This window comes from Chaetodon auriga, chromosome 20 (genome assembly GCF_051107435.1).
Source record: "Chaetodon auriga isolate fChaAug3 chromosome 20, fChaAug3.hap1, whole genome shotgun sequence".
Lineage (NCBI taxonomy): Eukaryota > Metazoa > Chordata > Actinopteri > Chaetodontiformes > Chaetodontidae > Chaetodon > Chaetodon auriga.
This window is the reverse complement of record NC_135093.1, coordinates 13,584,171-13,597,741: the sequence shown is the minus strand read 5'-3', so window position 1 is coordinate 13,597,741 and position 13,571 is coordinate 13,584,171. Positions and strand designations below refer to the sequence as shown.

The 13,571-nt window shown below is 42.1% G+C and overlaps 2 protein-coding genes across 4 annotated transcripts in view; one reads left to right on the top strand and one right to left on the bottom strand.

Moving 5' to 3' along the window:
- Window positions 1–5,981: 5,981 nt before the first annotated feature.
- tmem130 (transmembrane protein 130) lies at window positions 5,982–10,099 on the bottom strand. The gene is made up of 6 exons (XM_076760473.1): window positions 10,042–10,099; window positions 7,928–8,099; window positions 7,698–7,843; window positions 7,235–7,319; window positions 6,824–7,026; window positions 5,982–6,100 (listed from the first exon to the last, which is right to left on the bottom strand). Exons 1-6 carry the CDS (start codon window positions 10,097–10,099, stop codon window positions 5,982–5,984), a joined length of 783 nt encoding a protein of 260 aa, XP_076616588.1.
- The window catches only part of baiap2l1a (BAR/IMD domain containing adaptor protein 2 like 1a), a 25,051-nt gene continuing 21,527 nt past the window's right edge, over window positions 10,048–13,571 (top strand). For 2 of the 3 annotated variants that reach the window (XM_076759201.1, XM_076759202.1), the window contains exons 1-3: window positions 10,194–10,320; window positions 11,774–11,849; window positions 11,965–12,051. In XM_076759201.1, the coding sequence (XP_076615316.1) occupies window positions 10,270–10,320; window positions 11,774–11,849; window positions 11,965–12,051 (214 nt within the window). In that variant the 5' untranslated portion in view covers window positions 10,194–10,269. Of the gene's footprint in view, window positions 10,321–11,773; window positions 11,850–11,964; window positions 12,052–13,571 lie in introns of all 3 variants that reach the window. The other variant, XM_076759200.1, reaches the window with a different exon arrangement.

Here is a 13,571-nt window from a genome sequence, read left to right as displayed (position 1 = left end):
TTATGATCAGTATTTTTCCTGTAGTACATTTTACATATATTACCCCTGTGAAATAATTGTTGGTCCTGTGAGATCATTCAGTGAATCTAGTAGTCCTTGTTTAAGCTTACAGCATACCTACACCAGTTGACTCTCACCTTTGCCATATCTGTGAAGCTGGTAAGGTGCCAGGAGTGACACGAGCTGTTAATTACACAGGCTGAACAGGATCTTTAGACTCAGATGGCTTGGGTCAAGACAACAACAGGTGTCCTGGGTGGCATTAGTAAGGCTTAACAGATGATGGAGGCCAAAAGGTCATGGGTGGCGTCACAGACACACTCCTTCAAAGCAAGCAGCTTTCAGACCACACTCTGCTCTGAAAACATCTCAAAAAGGACTAAAACATGTCTTTTGAAGGCCATGGGGTATGATCTTCAGTAAGACCCATGCTAATGAGATCGGGTCTTTAGTGAAGTATTGTGATTAATTTGTGTTATTCACAATGGCTGTTTTTCATGGGGACTTGTCTAAGCACAGAATATATACTGCTTGAATTTTTCATGTTAGTGTCAGGTACAACTTTGTTCCTTTCTTCACAACATGTCATTTCCCAGTCACACAGGAAGCTCTGTATCTTATGGTCTTTTATCTGGGCTGAAAGACGAGCAAGAGGCAATAACACAGAAGTCTCAACCTGGCTTTTTAGAGATGAATTCACTGAATAATGGTCATGGAAGTGGAAAACGCTGTCGAAGGCCAGTCTGGATCTTTTCATGCTTCATGAGCCTGTGTTTGGTGTCTGATGTTGCAAGGTGGATAAATAGGGTTGGTTGGAAAATGGTTGGTTAGTTGATGATAGATCAAAAATGATACATGGTGATACATGATGAGTTATGATTCCACATGTTAGTTCATGTTAAAAGAGTTTACCTGCTGCTCTCACAGACTTTAGGTTTTTGGAACATTAGGTAGTAGCAAGCGAAGACATCACTAGTTAGTTAAAACCTCCCCAGTGGTCCACAGGCAGGCTGCCAAGATATCGCATTACAGAAAATATGAAAGTATTCAGTTTCTGTGGTAGTGTTATCAGTTTTTATTGAACTTGGACCAGGGTAAGGCTCAATGCTTTGGCCCCTTTGTGTTTTACAGCTTTCTATTTCCAAAAAAAAAAAAAAAAAAAACTCAGGTGAAAAAGAAAAACCCTCTACTTCAGTGTGTTAAACTTCTATTTCTCAATGGCAGGGGCACTTACAGTGATTCTGACAGCTGGGGATAAAAGTTCAGAGTATTACCTTTCAAAAGAAACTAAAACGATTCATGTACTCCAAATTTTTCAAGAACAGCTATCAATTTACTTTGGGTATGCCTTGGATAGGCGTTTTAGGATCATTTTTGCCGGACTGGTAAGGGGTTTTAAAATGCCATAAATATAAAAATTGTTGAGACTTTTTATCGGTTTATTTTTTAAAATACAAATCGTGCTTGAATAAAGCTCAGTTTGCAAAATATATTCAATGATGTGTGTCTTCACTCAGAGTTACAGAGCCACTGGCAGACAAGGAGTGACTGGTGAAATGTACACCTTACTGAGGAAAGAAATCTGCATTGACGTTGGACATATACGTGGCCCCTCTGTGAAAAATGTGGCTCCATTTAAGGCCCCTGATTTAGAAAAATCATAGATCAGCCCCTGTTTTAGACCTTAGCTGACTGACTGCAACAAGTACGTTGCCCCAGAGTCTGTTGTCCAAAGTTATGCTGCAAACATCACATTCCCATGTCAAAAAAGCTGAGAAGGTGAACTTGTTGCTTATTTACACATCCAGAAGACACAGAGCAATGCTGGCATTGATTTGAAGAATGTCAGGTGACATTTTTAACTATTTATTTACTTGTTTATTTTTAAATTCATTTATGTAGTCAGTTACTTTGATTTAAATTTTAGGTGACATGGAATGGTTGCTATGGCAGCCTGTGATGTTATAGAATCTTGCTTTGAATTCATGCTTTGATCTCACAGGATGGTATATATTTAAGGAACATGCAGGTTTAATCTACATTCTTTTAGTGCATGACAGACCTTGGAATTGACTACAACGACAAAGGGCCTAAACAGACGGCAGCGTGAAAACAGCTAAATATTCATATACATAGCATCGTACAAAGCATTAGATCAAATGCCTTGTTCTAAAGCAATGGAACCTCAGATTTCTAAAGGGAGCATACTTGGAGGATTCTACAAGGTGGAGTCTTTCCTTGGTGAGGGTGGCTATGGTTTTGTAACTAAATGCCGCCACACTGAAACGGACACAGCAGTGGCCATCAAGGTCAACAAGAACCACCCCAAGACGTTTTTCCAGGCAAGACAGGAAATTTCCATTCTGAAGCAGCTGCAGTGTCTGGATCCAGACACTTGCAATATTGTGAAGTGGAATGGCTTTTTCTTTGATAGGGAAAATATTTGTTTAAGTTTTGAGCTACTGGATCAAAGCCTTTATTCATACATGGAGAACAGAGGTTTCCAGTGCTTCCCAATGACAGAGCTGAGACCCATAATTCATCAGGTGGCCACAGCCCTTTACCACCTCAGTTCCAAGGGAATTGTACATGGGGACCTTAAACCAGACAATTTTATGATTGTAGACCGCAAGGAGCAGCCATTGAAAGTCAAGTTGATTGACTTTGGCCTGGCGTTACCTGTGACTGATGTTGAGCCCGGTGCCTGTGTGCAGACCACCTGGTACAGGGCACCAGAAGTCTTGCTGGGCTGTCCTTTTACTGAGGCCATAGATATGTGGTCTCTGGGCGTGATAGCTATTGACCTGGCCACAGGGTACCCCATCTACCCCGGGAAAGTGAATTACGAAATGTTGAACTTTATCCTACAAACTCAGGGACAGCCAGCAGACCATCTGCTCGACCGTGGTTTGGATACCGAGTTTTATTTTGAAAGACAAAATGATGGCCAGCAACGTTGGAAATTGAAGACACCATCAAAGTTTGCTTTTGAGACGGGTTGCTACCCTAAAGCCACAAGGTGTATCAAAGCCACGTCTCTCAATGAGATTGAGTCCCTGATGGATGATGGAGACGAGCGTGGTCGACATCAGTTGGTGGACCTCATTAAAAGGATGCTGCACCTGGACCCTGACCAGCGCCTCAAACCCCTGGAGGTTCTGCAGCATCCTTTCCTTACTGACAGCGTCCCACAGACATCCTGTGCTGACAACTGCATCCAAACGACAGATGCAGAGGAAGAAACAACTGAAGTCAGTCAGCCGTTATCCACGAGTCAGACAGCAGGACCAGAGAACACTGGCCGCAGGATCGAGATTAACCTCGACATCCTGCTTGCTGGTTCGGAAGACGACACTGGAGAAGCGGACGTCCAGTCTGAGACAACTGAAGTCAGTCAGCCGTTATCCACGAGTCAGACAGCAGGACCAGAGAACACTGACCGCAGGGATTGAGATTACACGCGACTGCCTGTCTGCTGGATTAAAAGATGACACTGGAGAAGCGTACGACCAGCCTGAGACCAATAATGAGAAAAACAGCTGGGGGCTATGGCGCTTTCTCAAACAGGTAGGAAGGACCATCCTCTCCTACATCCCTTTCTTTCGATGAGCAACAACACAGCAACTCCCTCTCGCCAACCCTGCATCATCCCCGTCTCCTCAGTTTTCTGTTGAGGAGTATTTCTTCGCATGTGGTTTTCTCCGGGTGCTCCGGTTTCTTCCCACACTTAAAATAAATTGGAAATGTGAATGATTGTATGTCTACATTTGTTAGCCTGTCCTACCTATGGGATAGGCCCAAAATTGATCAGATCTGACAAATAAATGTAAAAATCCTCTGTCCTCAAAGATAATGTATTTTTATTTTGTTTGTTTTTGCTCTGTGACTTTGATCTCACTCGTGCAGAAAGCTGAGGCTACAGATTACTAAGATTTGCACTGAAGACAGTTTTTTTTTTTTTTGCCAAATATCAACCAAAGAAAAACAATCTGACATATCAAAAATGGCACAAACCTCTTTCTTTAGGATTATTTTCATTCATATAACATTTTTGAGTCGAAGTTTAACAACTACCTAGCAGTAATAGGATATGTAGCATTCACAAAGATTTTTGTGAGATTGCCTCAACACCAAGTTTTCAAATATGGAACGACTTCAGCAGGTGTGAGTGAATGAAATGTTTTTCTTCTACAAACTGTGGACAGCTGCAGACTTTAACCATAGCAGTGTTTTAGCTCAAGGTCGATAGCACTCTTCTTAGCACCTGCAGCTCTTTGACAGCTGGCATTCATCAGGAAACTCACAATTAATAATGTTGTGACATCTCCAGCAGAGGACAAGCTGTCATTAACCACTATCAAGGTACTAAGTGGCATAAAAATAATTTGACTGACGTCAACACAGTTGGAAAAGATGCAAGGACTTTGTTTCTTGTGAGGTAATTGTACAGACTCTCATTTTTGAGTAATTTTTATTCAGTTTTATTAAAATCAGTGGATTATAATGTGCATCTGTGACACCAGTAAGGCTCAGTTTATAATTTGAAAAAGTGTGTTTCAGTAAAGTGGTGGCTGTTGGGGAAAGAATTCTTTTGTCCAGACAGAAATACTTCAGCAACTAGAGGATGAAATTGTACTTGTGAGATTTTAGCATGCTGACATTTAGCATTTAACTCAAAGCACCACTGTGCATAATACAGCCTCGCCGAGCTGCTAGCACGGCTAAGTCTTGTCCCAAATCTGCAATACATACTGTTTTTAAGCAAGTATGTGTGTTCGCACTAGAAAAGTACAAAAGCATCCTCAAAGCACATATGCAAAGCAGAAAAAAACAGAGGAAGTTCACAGCTGAAAAAATCAAAAAAATAAAAAATAAAAATTTAATAAATTGTGCTGTGTATCTGTTAGCAGGAAATTGTAAAGTACATTGATATTTTTTATATACTAACAGCTAAAACAGTATAGAGATCAAAACTGAGATTGTGTGCGTACATGTGTAAAAGTTCTAAAATGATTTATTCTTCTGGAAAGCAAAACTAGGTGCAAACATATACATCACTGTGGAAAAAAAGAGAAATCCATTCAAAGTATGTGTACTGTATATTAACACTCATTGTATCAACATGACCTTCACTTGTCCAATTAATTCATTATGAGTTCACTTAAATGTCAGCCCAAGCTCTGATCGTTCACAGATTGAGCTATATACATCTATAACATGACAATATGCGAGAGGAACATTATTGTTATATCATAACGTCATATGCCTTTTCTTCTCCCAAACACATAGACAGTTAAGAAGAGTATTGAGCTCCATGCTGCAAGAGGAGAGGCTCTTTCTCTCCCCTTTCCACGTTGGAGAAGTTGAAAAGAATCGAGCTTTTACCGTCAGAGTCTTGGTTCTTCAGGAATATAGCGTTACCGGTGGCAGCAATCTGCAAAGATGACACATGTAAAACTTATTTTTTTTTTTCAGTGCTGTTTTTAGATTAAAAGCAGTTCCACGAACTATGAAGAATGATGGCCGCTCCAGTATCGACTCGTGTGTTGACATTTCTGTGCCTCACAGAATTTGTTGCTCAGGCATCATTTATTTCTGGGCACAGACCGCCTCCTTGTGGTCATAAAGTGCACTCAGTCACTGATGCTGTTTTATATGAGCGTTTGGATTCTACTCAAAGAGAGTCAATGAAAACATACATCAGTGACTGGTTACTGCTAAACACAATAAAGCACATCATTTTCACTGTCTCTTCACCTTAACAAACCAAAACATTCCCTGAGTGTACATAGCATGCATTGAACCCCAAGTTTGTTACTATATTTATTTCCTGATTCATGTCCTCCACTCAGCTCTGATCACCCCTCCTTATTCCTTTAAACCCTGTAAAGCTTGCATTGTAATGTAAAAGGATACTCATCTCTTGCAAAAGAAAGTGACACATATAATGCAAGTTGTTTTTGTAAGACGTTGCAACAGGTTCAGTTCTGCACCTGTGATCTGTGGTGATGAAGGGGGCGGCAGGCGATGACTGTGATGAAGGAGAAGGTTGCTACAAGAATGGCAGCGCAGGACAGGATGAAGAACATGTGGGTGTTGGCTGCAATTAACAAAGAAAAGGATATGTTCCTTGAGAGCCGTGTCCTTTCAGAAGCAACGTTGCAGTGAAACATTTCATTAATAACTCGTTTGATTGAGTTAAGGAGACAATCACGTTCGCTATTAAAATGCCCAGAACATTCATATCCGTATCAGAGTCTATTACAACACTTTGTTTCATTGTTTTACATGTAAGGCACAGAAGTGCAGCTCATCTGAACTGAAGTGCATCCTGTAAATAACCACATTTAAGTCTCATTCAGTATCCTGTCCTGCCTCTGATCTGATCCTGTTGCTGCTCCACCTATAAGCCACACAACAGAAGCTCTGTTCAGACGTCAGCTTGTACAAATGCAGTCCATGGAAGGGAGGTGAGAACATTTGAGCGCATTAGCCACCCTTACAGTTCTCTGTGTGACTGCATGACCCTGTTAACCATAACACGCTATGAGGCTGTCTGTTCAAATGCACTCAATAGCACAGCAAAGGTCAAAGGTGTCAGTACCAAGTCCACCTTTCCATACTTTCCTCAGTAAAAAGTTGCTTACCAACCACCGAGAAACTAACACTAAAAGCTGGTCAATGTGATTTTTAGTTGGATCACATCAGCTGCGAATCAATTGAACTCAGCAGTCATGTGCCGAGCACCCAGATCACTCCATGGATTCCTCCATTTCCACAGTTCCCTCTCTGTCTGTGGAACAAATGCAGCTAAATGGCTCACTTTTCCTCTTGACATAGAGGCTGAAGGAGGTCTGCAGCTTGCTGATGTCATTGTGGACACTGATGTCGAGACAGTGGACGCCGGCGGAGGTGAAGGTGTGGTTCAGTCGCAGAGTGTTTTCATACAAGATGGTCAGTGTGCAGCCCCCCGTCATGTCCGACACACAGTTGGGCAGGAAATGCCAGCACACCCACATGGGAGGACTAAACACACACACACACACACACACATACACACACACACGCATGGGAGGATGTTCTTTTTCATACTGATAATATTTGATCATTTTAACTTGTATTGATCAAATATGTCAAATTAAATTGTGGATACCTGCCTCTCTGCAATCAGGATAACTTGTATTTAATTGTAATTGACAGAAAATTCAAAGAGGACAAAAAAAACGCAGCTTACCTTCCATCGACGTGAAAAGCCAAACTGGTGTTCTGAGACACCTCATAATCTGAAGGCCCCTTCAGCTCGATGTTTTTAATGGCATCTGCAAATCAATTTCATTTATAAGCCATTTCATAAGTTTCTAAGGTTAGTTTAGACAGTCCTCTACTTGGAAAAATACAGCATGCCTTTCATATCAATCTGTTTTGACCATTCATTTAGTACTGAACAGCTAATGACAGTTAGGTGAGATCATTTCACAGTTAACATTTAACCTTTAGAGGGATTTTCTGGGATTAATTTGCAGGATGCAGGGAGTAACCTGCCTCAGTCTGCCCTGTCTTATTGACATTTGTTGAAAGTGCACGTCATCATCTGATCCTTTTGTAGGATTAAGACTAAAAATGAAAATCTAAACTTTACATGAACACGTCTGCAACGGCAACTGCATCTAGCTGCTCATGTACTAATGTAAACTAACCCAGCACTTGAACGTCCATGGAGTAGAAGTCGGTGAGTAGAGGAGCGTATTTGGTCACATTCACTCCTACTTTCAGCCGCAGTGTGTAGTTCCCTGATTCTGCATAATGATAGCGGACCACCGGCTCAGTCCCTTGAATCACCTCTCTGCATCAGAGAGCAAAACGTGTATGAAGGACAAAGAAAAGCCAACTCAGTGTTGATATTTCAAATATGGAAAAACACTCTTACCCGTTCCCCAAGTCCCACGTATAGGTGAACTTTGCCTTACTGAAATTCTTTTGAGGATCGAAGAGTTCAAACATGGTCTCAGTGGGAACATCTGAAGCCAGTTCTCCTGCGTCCCTCACATAGGTGGCATTTCCGTCCATCTGATAGAAAACCAACTTCCCAGCAATATTTTCTGTTTACATGAAAGCATATACTTAGTCACGATGCCTGGAAGAAAAGAACAAATGAGAAATGCTGGATGACCCACCCAAATCTGTCAAAGTGTCTGTGGCCGCTGCCACACCCTGGACGACCAGAAGAAGGAGCATCAAGATCCGTACAGCATTTTTTCTGGAAGCAAACATCCCACAGTTTAAAAAAAGGCAAGAAATATCACATATCTTCGATGTATCAGATGTTGGACCTACCTGTCCATATCTGCTCGTCCTCTCACAGGAGCTAAAGGGAGGACCTCAAGTAGAAGGTAACCCTGAAAGCAGAGTGCTTGGACATGAGGAGGACGAGGGGGAGATGCGGCTCCTTCTGACTGGCTTGGAGATTCAGAGCATGCAGATGGGAGCTGCAAAGGCTTGAAATTGTCACCATGCGTTTCAGTCATGTGGCTCAGGAACAACGATCAGCTTTTAAGTAGGAGGCCCCGGCTCAGGTCACATCCCTGTCAGTGACGAGGGACAGTCTATGATTTGAACTTTTATCTGAAAACAGAAGCAACCCCTGAGTTCAATTTTGATGAAGATAGTGGAGGTGTATTGATCAGACTTTGTGGCTGCAGGAGGTATCCACAAGGGGGTGCTAACAAATCAAGAATTACCACAAAAGCGGGTGATTCAAAGTGGCTGGTTGCTGGGATTATTTCTAAATTATGTTTAGATTACCAGATTGAACTACAAGGTTACTGTCTGCACTGACAGGCTGCACTGACACATGTGCATAATAGAAGTATCATAACATTTTCTACACTGAGATTTTATGTATTCAGTTGTTTTCAAAAAGATGTGTTTCAAAAATGGAATTGCATGTATGAAGACATTAAGGGACATTACAGTTTGTCTTTGGCTAAAATATAGTGAACATCTGCTTATATAAAAGTTTGGATTGCAGATCCAGACCTGTCAAAACCCCAAAAAGACCCACATGATGTTTGGTTTGCGTCCATTGGATTAATGTGTGCCGCTGAATGACACCATCAACTGAAGTAACAAGGGTCTTGCATTATCCATCATTCTTGCGGTCACAGAAAAGGGAGTAAGCAGGTCGGATTTTGGACATGACATAACGCAATGACACAATAGTTTGTCAGCGTCATTACAAAAGTCTTTGTTTTCTGCAGTCATTCACGCAGAGTGGACTGCCGAATTGTTTTTCTGTGGACATAAAAATGATTCCACACAATGAGTTGCATTGTTTTTTGGTCATGCTTGTATGTAAAATGTACACAGTATGTGTATGAATGAGATACTTTCCAGGTACGCAGCTTTACCCCAACAAGGAGGTGTATCGCCCCCAGCAGGCCATGGACGGTCATGTTTTGCAGTTAATGTACAATCATGTAGCCAAAATGAAGTTTTCTAAAACCACGTGACATTTTAATTTCAACATCTCGTCCATCAGGTAGTATAAAAACCGCTCTTCACAGGTGAAAACCAGCATTCAGGTGTGAGTTTGTCATGGACTCAGTGATGGAAAACAACTCAACACTAATATATAAAATGAAAGTGTGTAAATGCTGTTTTTCGTGTTATTGCATCAGAATAAACAATCCTATAACATAATACAACAGGTTGTTAGAGGCCGAAGTACTCGTAAAGACTTGTAATGAAGCATGTCTTTATTTTAGTGTTGCTACTTTTACTTCAATAAACGATATATTACTGTACATGTATGTGTATTATAGCGCCCTCTCTTGGCCAATCAGAGCATTACATGTAAACACCGATGCCAAAATGCGTCACGCCAGCAAAAGTACTTTTTTTGACAGACGAGTCACACGATCTCATAACTTCTGATTACACCACACGCCTCAGTTTAGCACCTGTGGTGACGTCACGGCGCCCTCCCTCACGCTCTCCCCCGCCCTCCCCGTCAGCCTCTAAGCGCACGGGGAAGTCTCTCACTGTCCCAGTCAGACGGTCGGTACTCGCGCAGACGGCTGCTGAGTCCCCCTTCCCGCATGCCCGGAGAGAGGGTACAGACAAGGAGCAGGACCTGCTGGGGGATTTATGATTCGCACTGAGTGAACAGCTGGATTACGAAACACCGTTTTTTCCCCCTTGTTATTGTTTGTCTGTCTGTTTGTTTGTTGAAATTTTCTGACTTTGGGGCTTGAGGAACAACCTGCCATCATGTCTCGGGCTCCAGAGGATGTGAGCAAGCTGACTGAAAGTACTTACAAGGTGAGTGAAATCACATAGCCAGTAAAGAAATAATTGATGGATAATTGATGTATATAAACTCGTGATGAAGGTAGCAGGGGATATTCAGCCTTTCCTAACGAGTTTATGATTCAGGGTTGTTAATTTAACAATGATCATAAACAGGAGCAGCAACACTATCAATGTTTCGAGCGACTTCTCAGCCATAACATTACCTCATGGCTGTGTGAGGGACCCGTTCTTTTGCTTCACACACAGCAACTGAAACTTTCTGATGGCGTTCAAGTATTCCATGTAACTCAATGACAGCTTTTAAGCATAACAGCAGTCAATTAAAGGACACACCTTATTAGAAAGCAAACCACAGAGCCATCAACGCCCTCACGTCTGTCTGTCAAGGGATGAGAGAGAAGCAAAGTTTATCTCGTTAATCAGGCTGCTGCAGCTTGTCAGTGGGCTTAAAGTGATCTAATCAACAGCCATTTGATCATGGGATCAATCTTGCTTTGTCAGGCTGGGTTAACCTAATCATATTTGCACCACTGCCTCTCACATGGCCTAAGCAGGTGAGAGTGTGTGGGCCTGCATGCATGTCTCTGTGAGGACCGCATGTCTCCAAAATCTACAAAAGTTTAGAGTCGAGGTTCAAAGGTTGTTTTACAGGTTTTAAGTTAAATATTTCATAGCACAATTAGGGTGAAATAGTACATTTTCAGTAGAACGTCCTCCATGGTTTAGCAGTACAAACTGTGTGTGTGTTTTGTTTGTGTGTGTGTGTGTGAGAGAGAGAGAGAGAGAGAGAGAGAGAGACAGTCAAACCAGTAGTCCACAGTGTGTCACAGTTTCAGCTGGGAGGGAGAGAGAGAGAGAGAGTGAGAGAGAGAGAAAAGAAAACAAGGAACCTGTTTCCCTTTTTTTCTCTCCTCCGCTCTGTTCTTTTCTTCATGTAAAGTAATACCTGCCCCTTCATTGTTCCATCCAGGGTGTGCCAGGGGAATAGAGACAGGGAGGTGAACAGCGCTTGATTGTTCAGGCACTTCTAGAGAGAGACAGAGACAGAGAAGGGGGCTTCGGGGTGGGAGGGGAGAGTGACGAGGGTCATGCCGCAAATAGCTGCAACTTTGTGTGGGACTTTGCTCTTTGGTGGGAGCTGAAAAGCGTATGCGAGGGGTCAAGTTAAAGATTGAAAGTTTTATTGTTCTCACGTGGAGGTATTTATAGTGCAAAAGCACAAACACTTGCATTTGTTTTCATGCATTTCTCCTCGCCACCCACTCCCATAAAAATAGCCTCCTGAGCTTTATTATTCTCGACGAGGCCTTCCTTTTTTTGAAAAAAGAAACTAGGGACGTTAGCGAGTAAGCGAAAGAGCAAGCGGCTTCCAAAAAGGTGTGAAACTGTAATTTGTCTGGGAAAGGAGGAGTTGTTCTCGCTGAATTTCTCCATAACCTTTGATCTCTGCTCTTTGTCCCAGATCGTGATGGATCAGTTCAACCCAGGCCTGAGGAACCTGGTCAACCTGGGGAAGAGCTATGAGAAATCAGTCACAGGTACACACAGCCTGCAGCCTCACACAGGACGGGACAACTAATGATCTATAAGACCCTAAAATGTACTTTAAATGAGGCCTGTAACTTGATGATATTTGTCTGTCTCCCCATGCAGCCATGAGTCTTGCTGGATCGGCCTATTTTGATGCAGTCTCAAAGATTGGAGAGAATGCCATCGTGTCTCCAGTCTCCAGAGAGCTCGGTAAGTTTCATGCTAGTCCAGGTTACTTCTACCTACACTGATGAAATCTCTGCATCTCTCCGTGGTTAGATGAGATGAGAAGATCGATGTCACTCTCGTGTCTGTGTGGTTAATGTGAAGCTAGAGCTAGTGGCTGGTTAGCTTAGCTTAGCACAAAGAGTGGAAAGTGGGAGAAACAGCAAGCATTGGTCTCTCCAAAGGTAACAAAATCCACCTACCACCCCCTCTGAAGCTCACTAATTAACACCTTATGTCTCATTTGTTTATTCTATTCAAAAACGAAGTGCAAAAAGGCCAATTTTGTCATTTTAGGAGTATTTCTTGGCTCGGAGCAGCCGCCAATGAAACCACAAAGGGTCATTTCAGTGTAGTCTCAAATTAAAGCTGCTAGTTTTATGTGTGACATTGTTTCACAACAGTAAATAGATTCTTTTTGTTGTCATTGATCTATAACACACTGCTACAGCAGTGCAGCTGGTATGCCATATATCACTCTTTATATTTAAAAGTCACACAATATCCAACTAAAAGTGACTTTTCCACCTGCACCACCGCCCTTTTTTCACCCAAACGCTCTGTTGAATAATGGAAGTTGGACGCCATCATAATGCTGTTTCAATGCAACTTCATCATGGTGGCATATTTTTCCTGCATGCAGCCATGATCCCAAATGCAAGTCAATTATGCAAACATGTGGAATTAACATTGATTAAGCCCTCGTGGCACAGTAGCAGCAGAAATTCATTACTGTCTGCTGCCTGTCTCGTTCTGAAGCGCTTCCTCTGCTGTATCTCTTCTCCGAGGCTGCCATCGAGCTTCTGCACATTGTTTTTCATCCATGTTGTGACTCATCCCCAATTATTCTATTAGTCCTAAGATTTGGAGCTGACCCACTTTGTCCAGGGGTCTTCATTCTGTGCAATAACAATTCATCAAGTTGTTTTTCTGTGTTCTGCTGCGTCACTCCTGCAGGGTTTAGAAATTGGTTTCATGTAAACTCAGGTTGATGTGAGAGGCAGGGATCAGAGTAGGGCAGTAAAAATGATCTTTTAAAGGAAAAATAGTGACAACAATGAATATTTCTTCATTTTCTCAAAGCTGTCACGGTGCGAAAAAGACACGATTAACACCACAAACACAGAAATCTCCTCTCTGCAAGAGGAAATCTGTATTTTGACATTAAGATATTTTCATTGTTTACCTGGTTTACAAACATCTTGCATCTGATTAAAGATAATCTCCAGGCTCTGCTGTTACGCAATGTTGATCAAGCTTGTCAGGCCACACCTGTCAGCTAACAATGCCAACACTTCATCGCTTCATTAAATAATATGTGCGTGTTGCGTGGTTGGTCGGTGACATTTTCACTGCATACCAAAAACAGCGAGGTGGAAAGTTAGCAGCTTGAACACGAGTTCCAAAGTGAAGCCTTTCTGGGTTAAGGCAAAAGTACATTCATGTCATTCAATTTAACATCTTTCCTTATGGCAAAGGTCACATATTGTTAGAGACTATTAAGA

What these genes read in the sequence shown, in the direction of transcription:
- tmem130 (XM_076760473.1), bottom strand. Translation starts at nt 10,099, where the DNA reads ATGCGGGAAGGGGGACTCAGCAGCCGTCTGCGCGAGTACCGACCGTCT. An exon ending in ACGTGGGACTTGGGGAACGG is followed by an intron (nt 7,844 to 7,927) that starts GTAAGAGTGTTT and finishes TCTCTGATGCAG; the next exon opens with AGAGGTGATTCAAGGGACTG. An exon ending in GCTTTTCACGTCGATGGAAG is followed by an intron (nt 7,027 to 7,234) that starts GTAAGCTGCGTT and finishes GTGTGTGTTTAG; the next exon opens with TCCTCCCATGTGGGTGTGCT.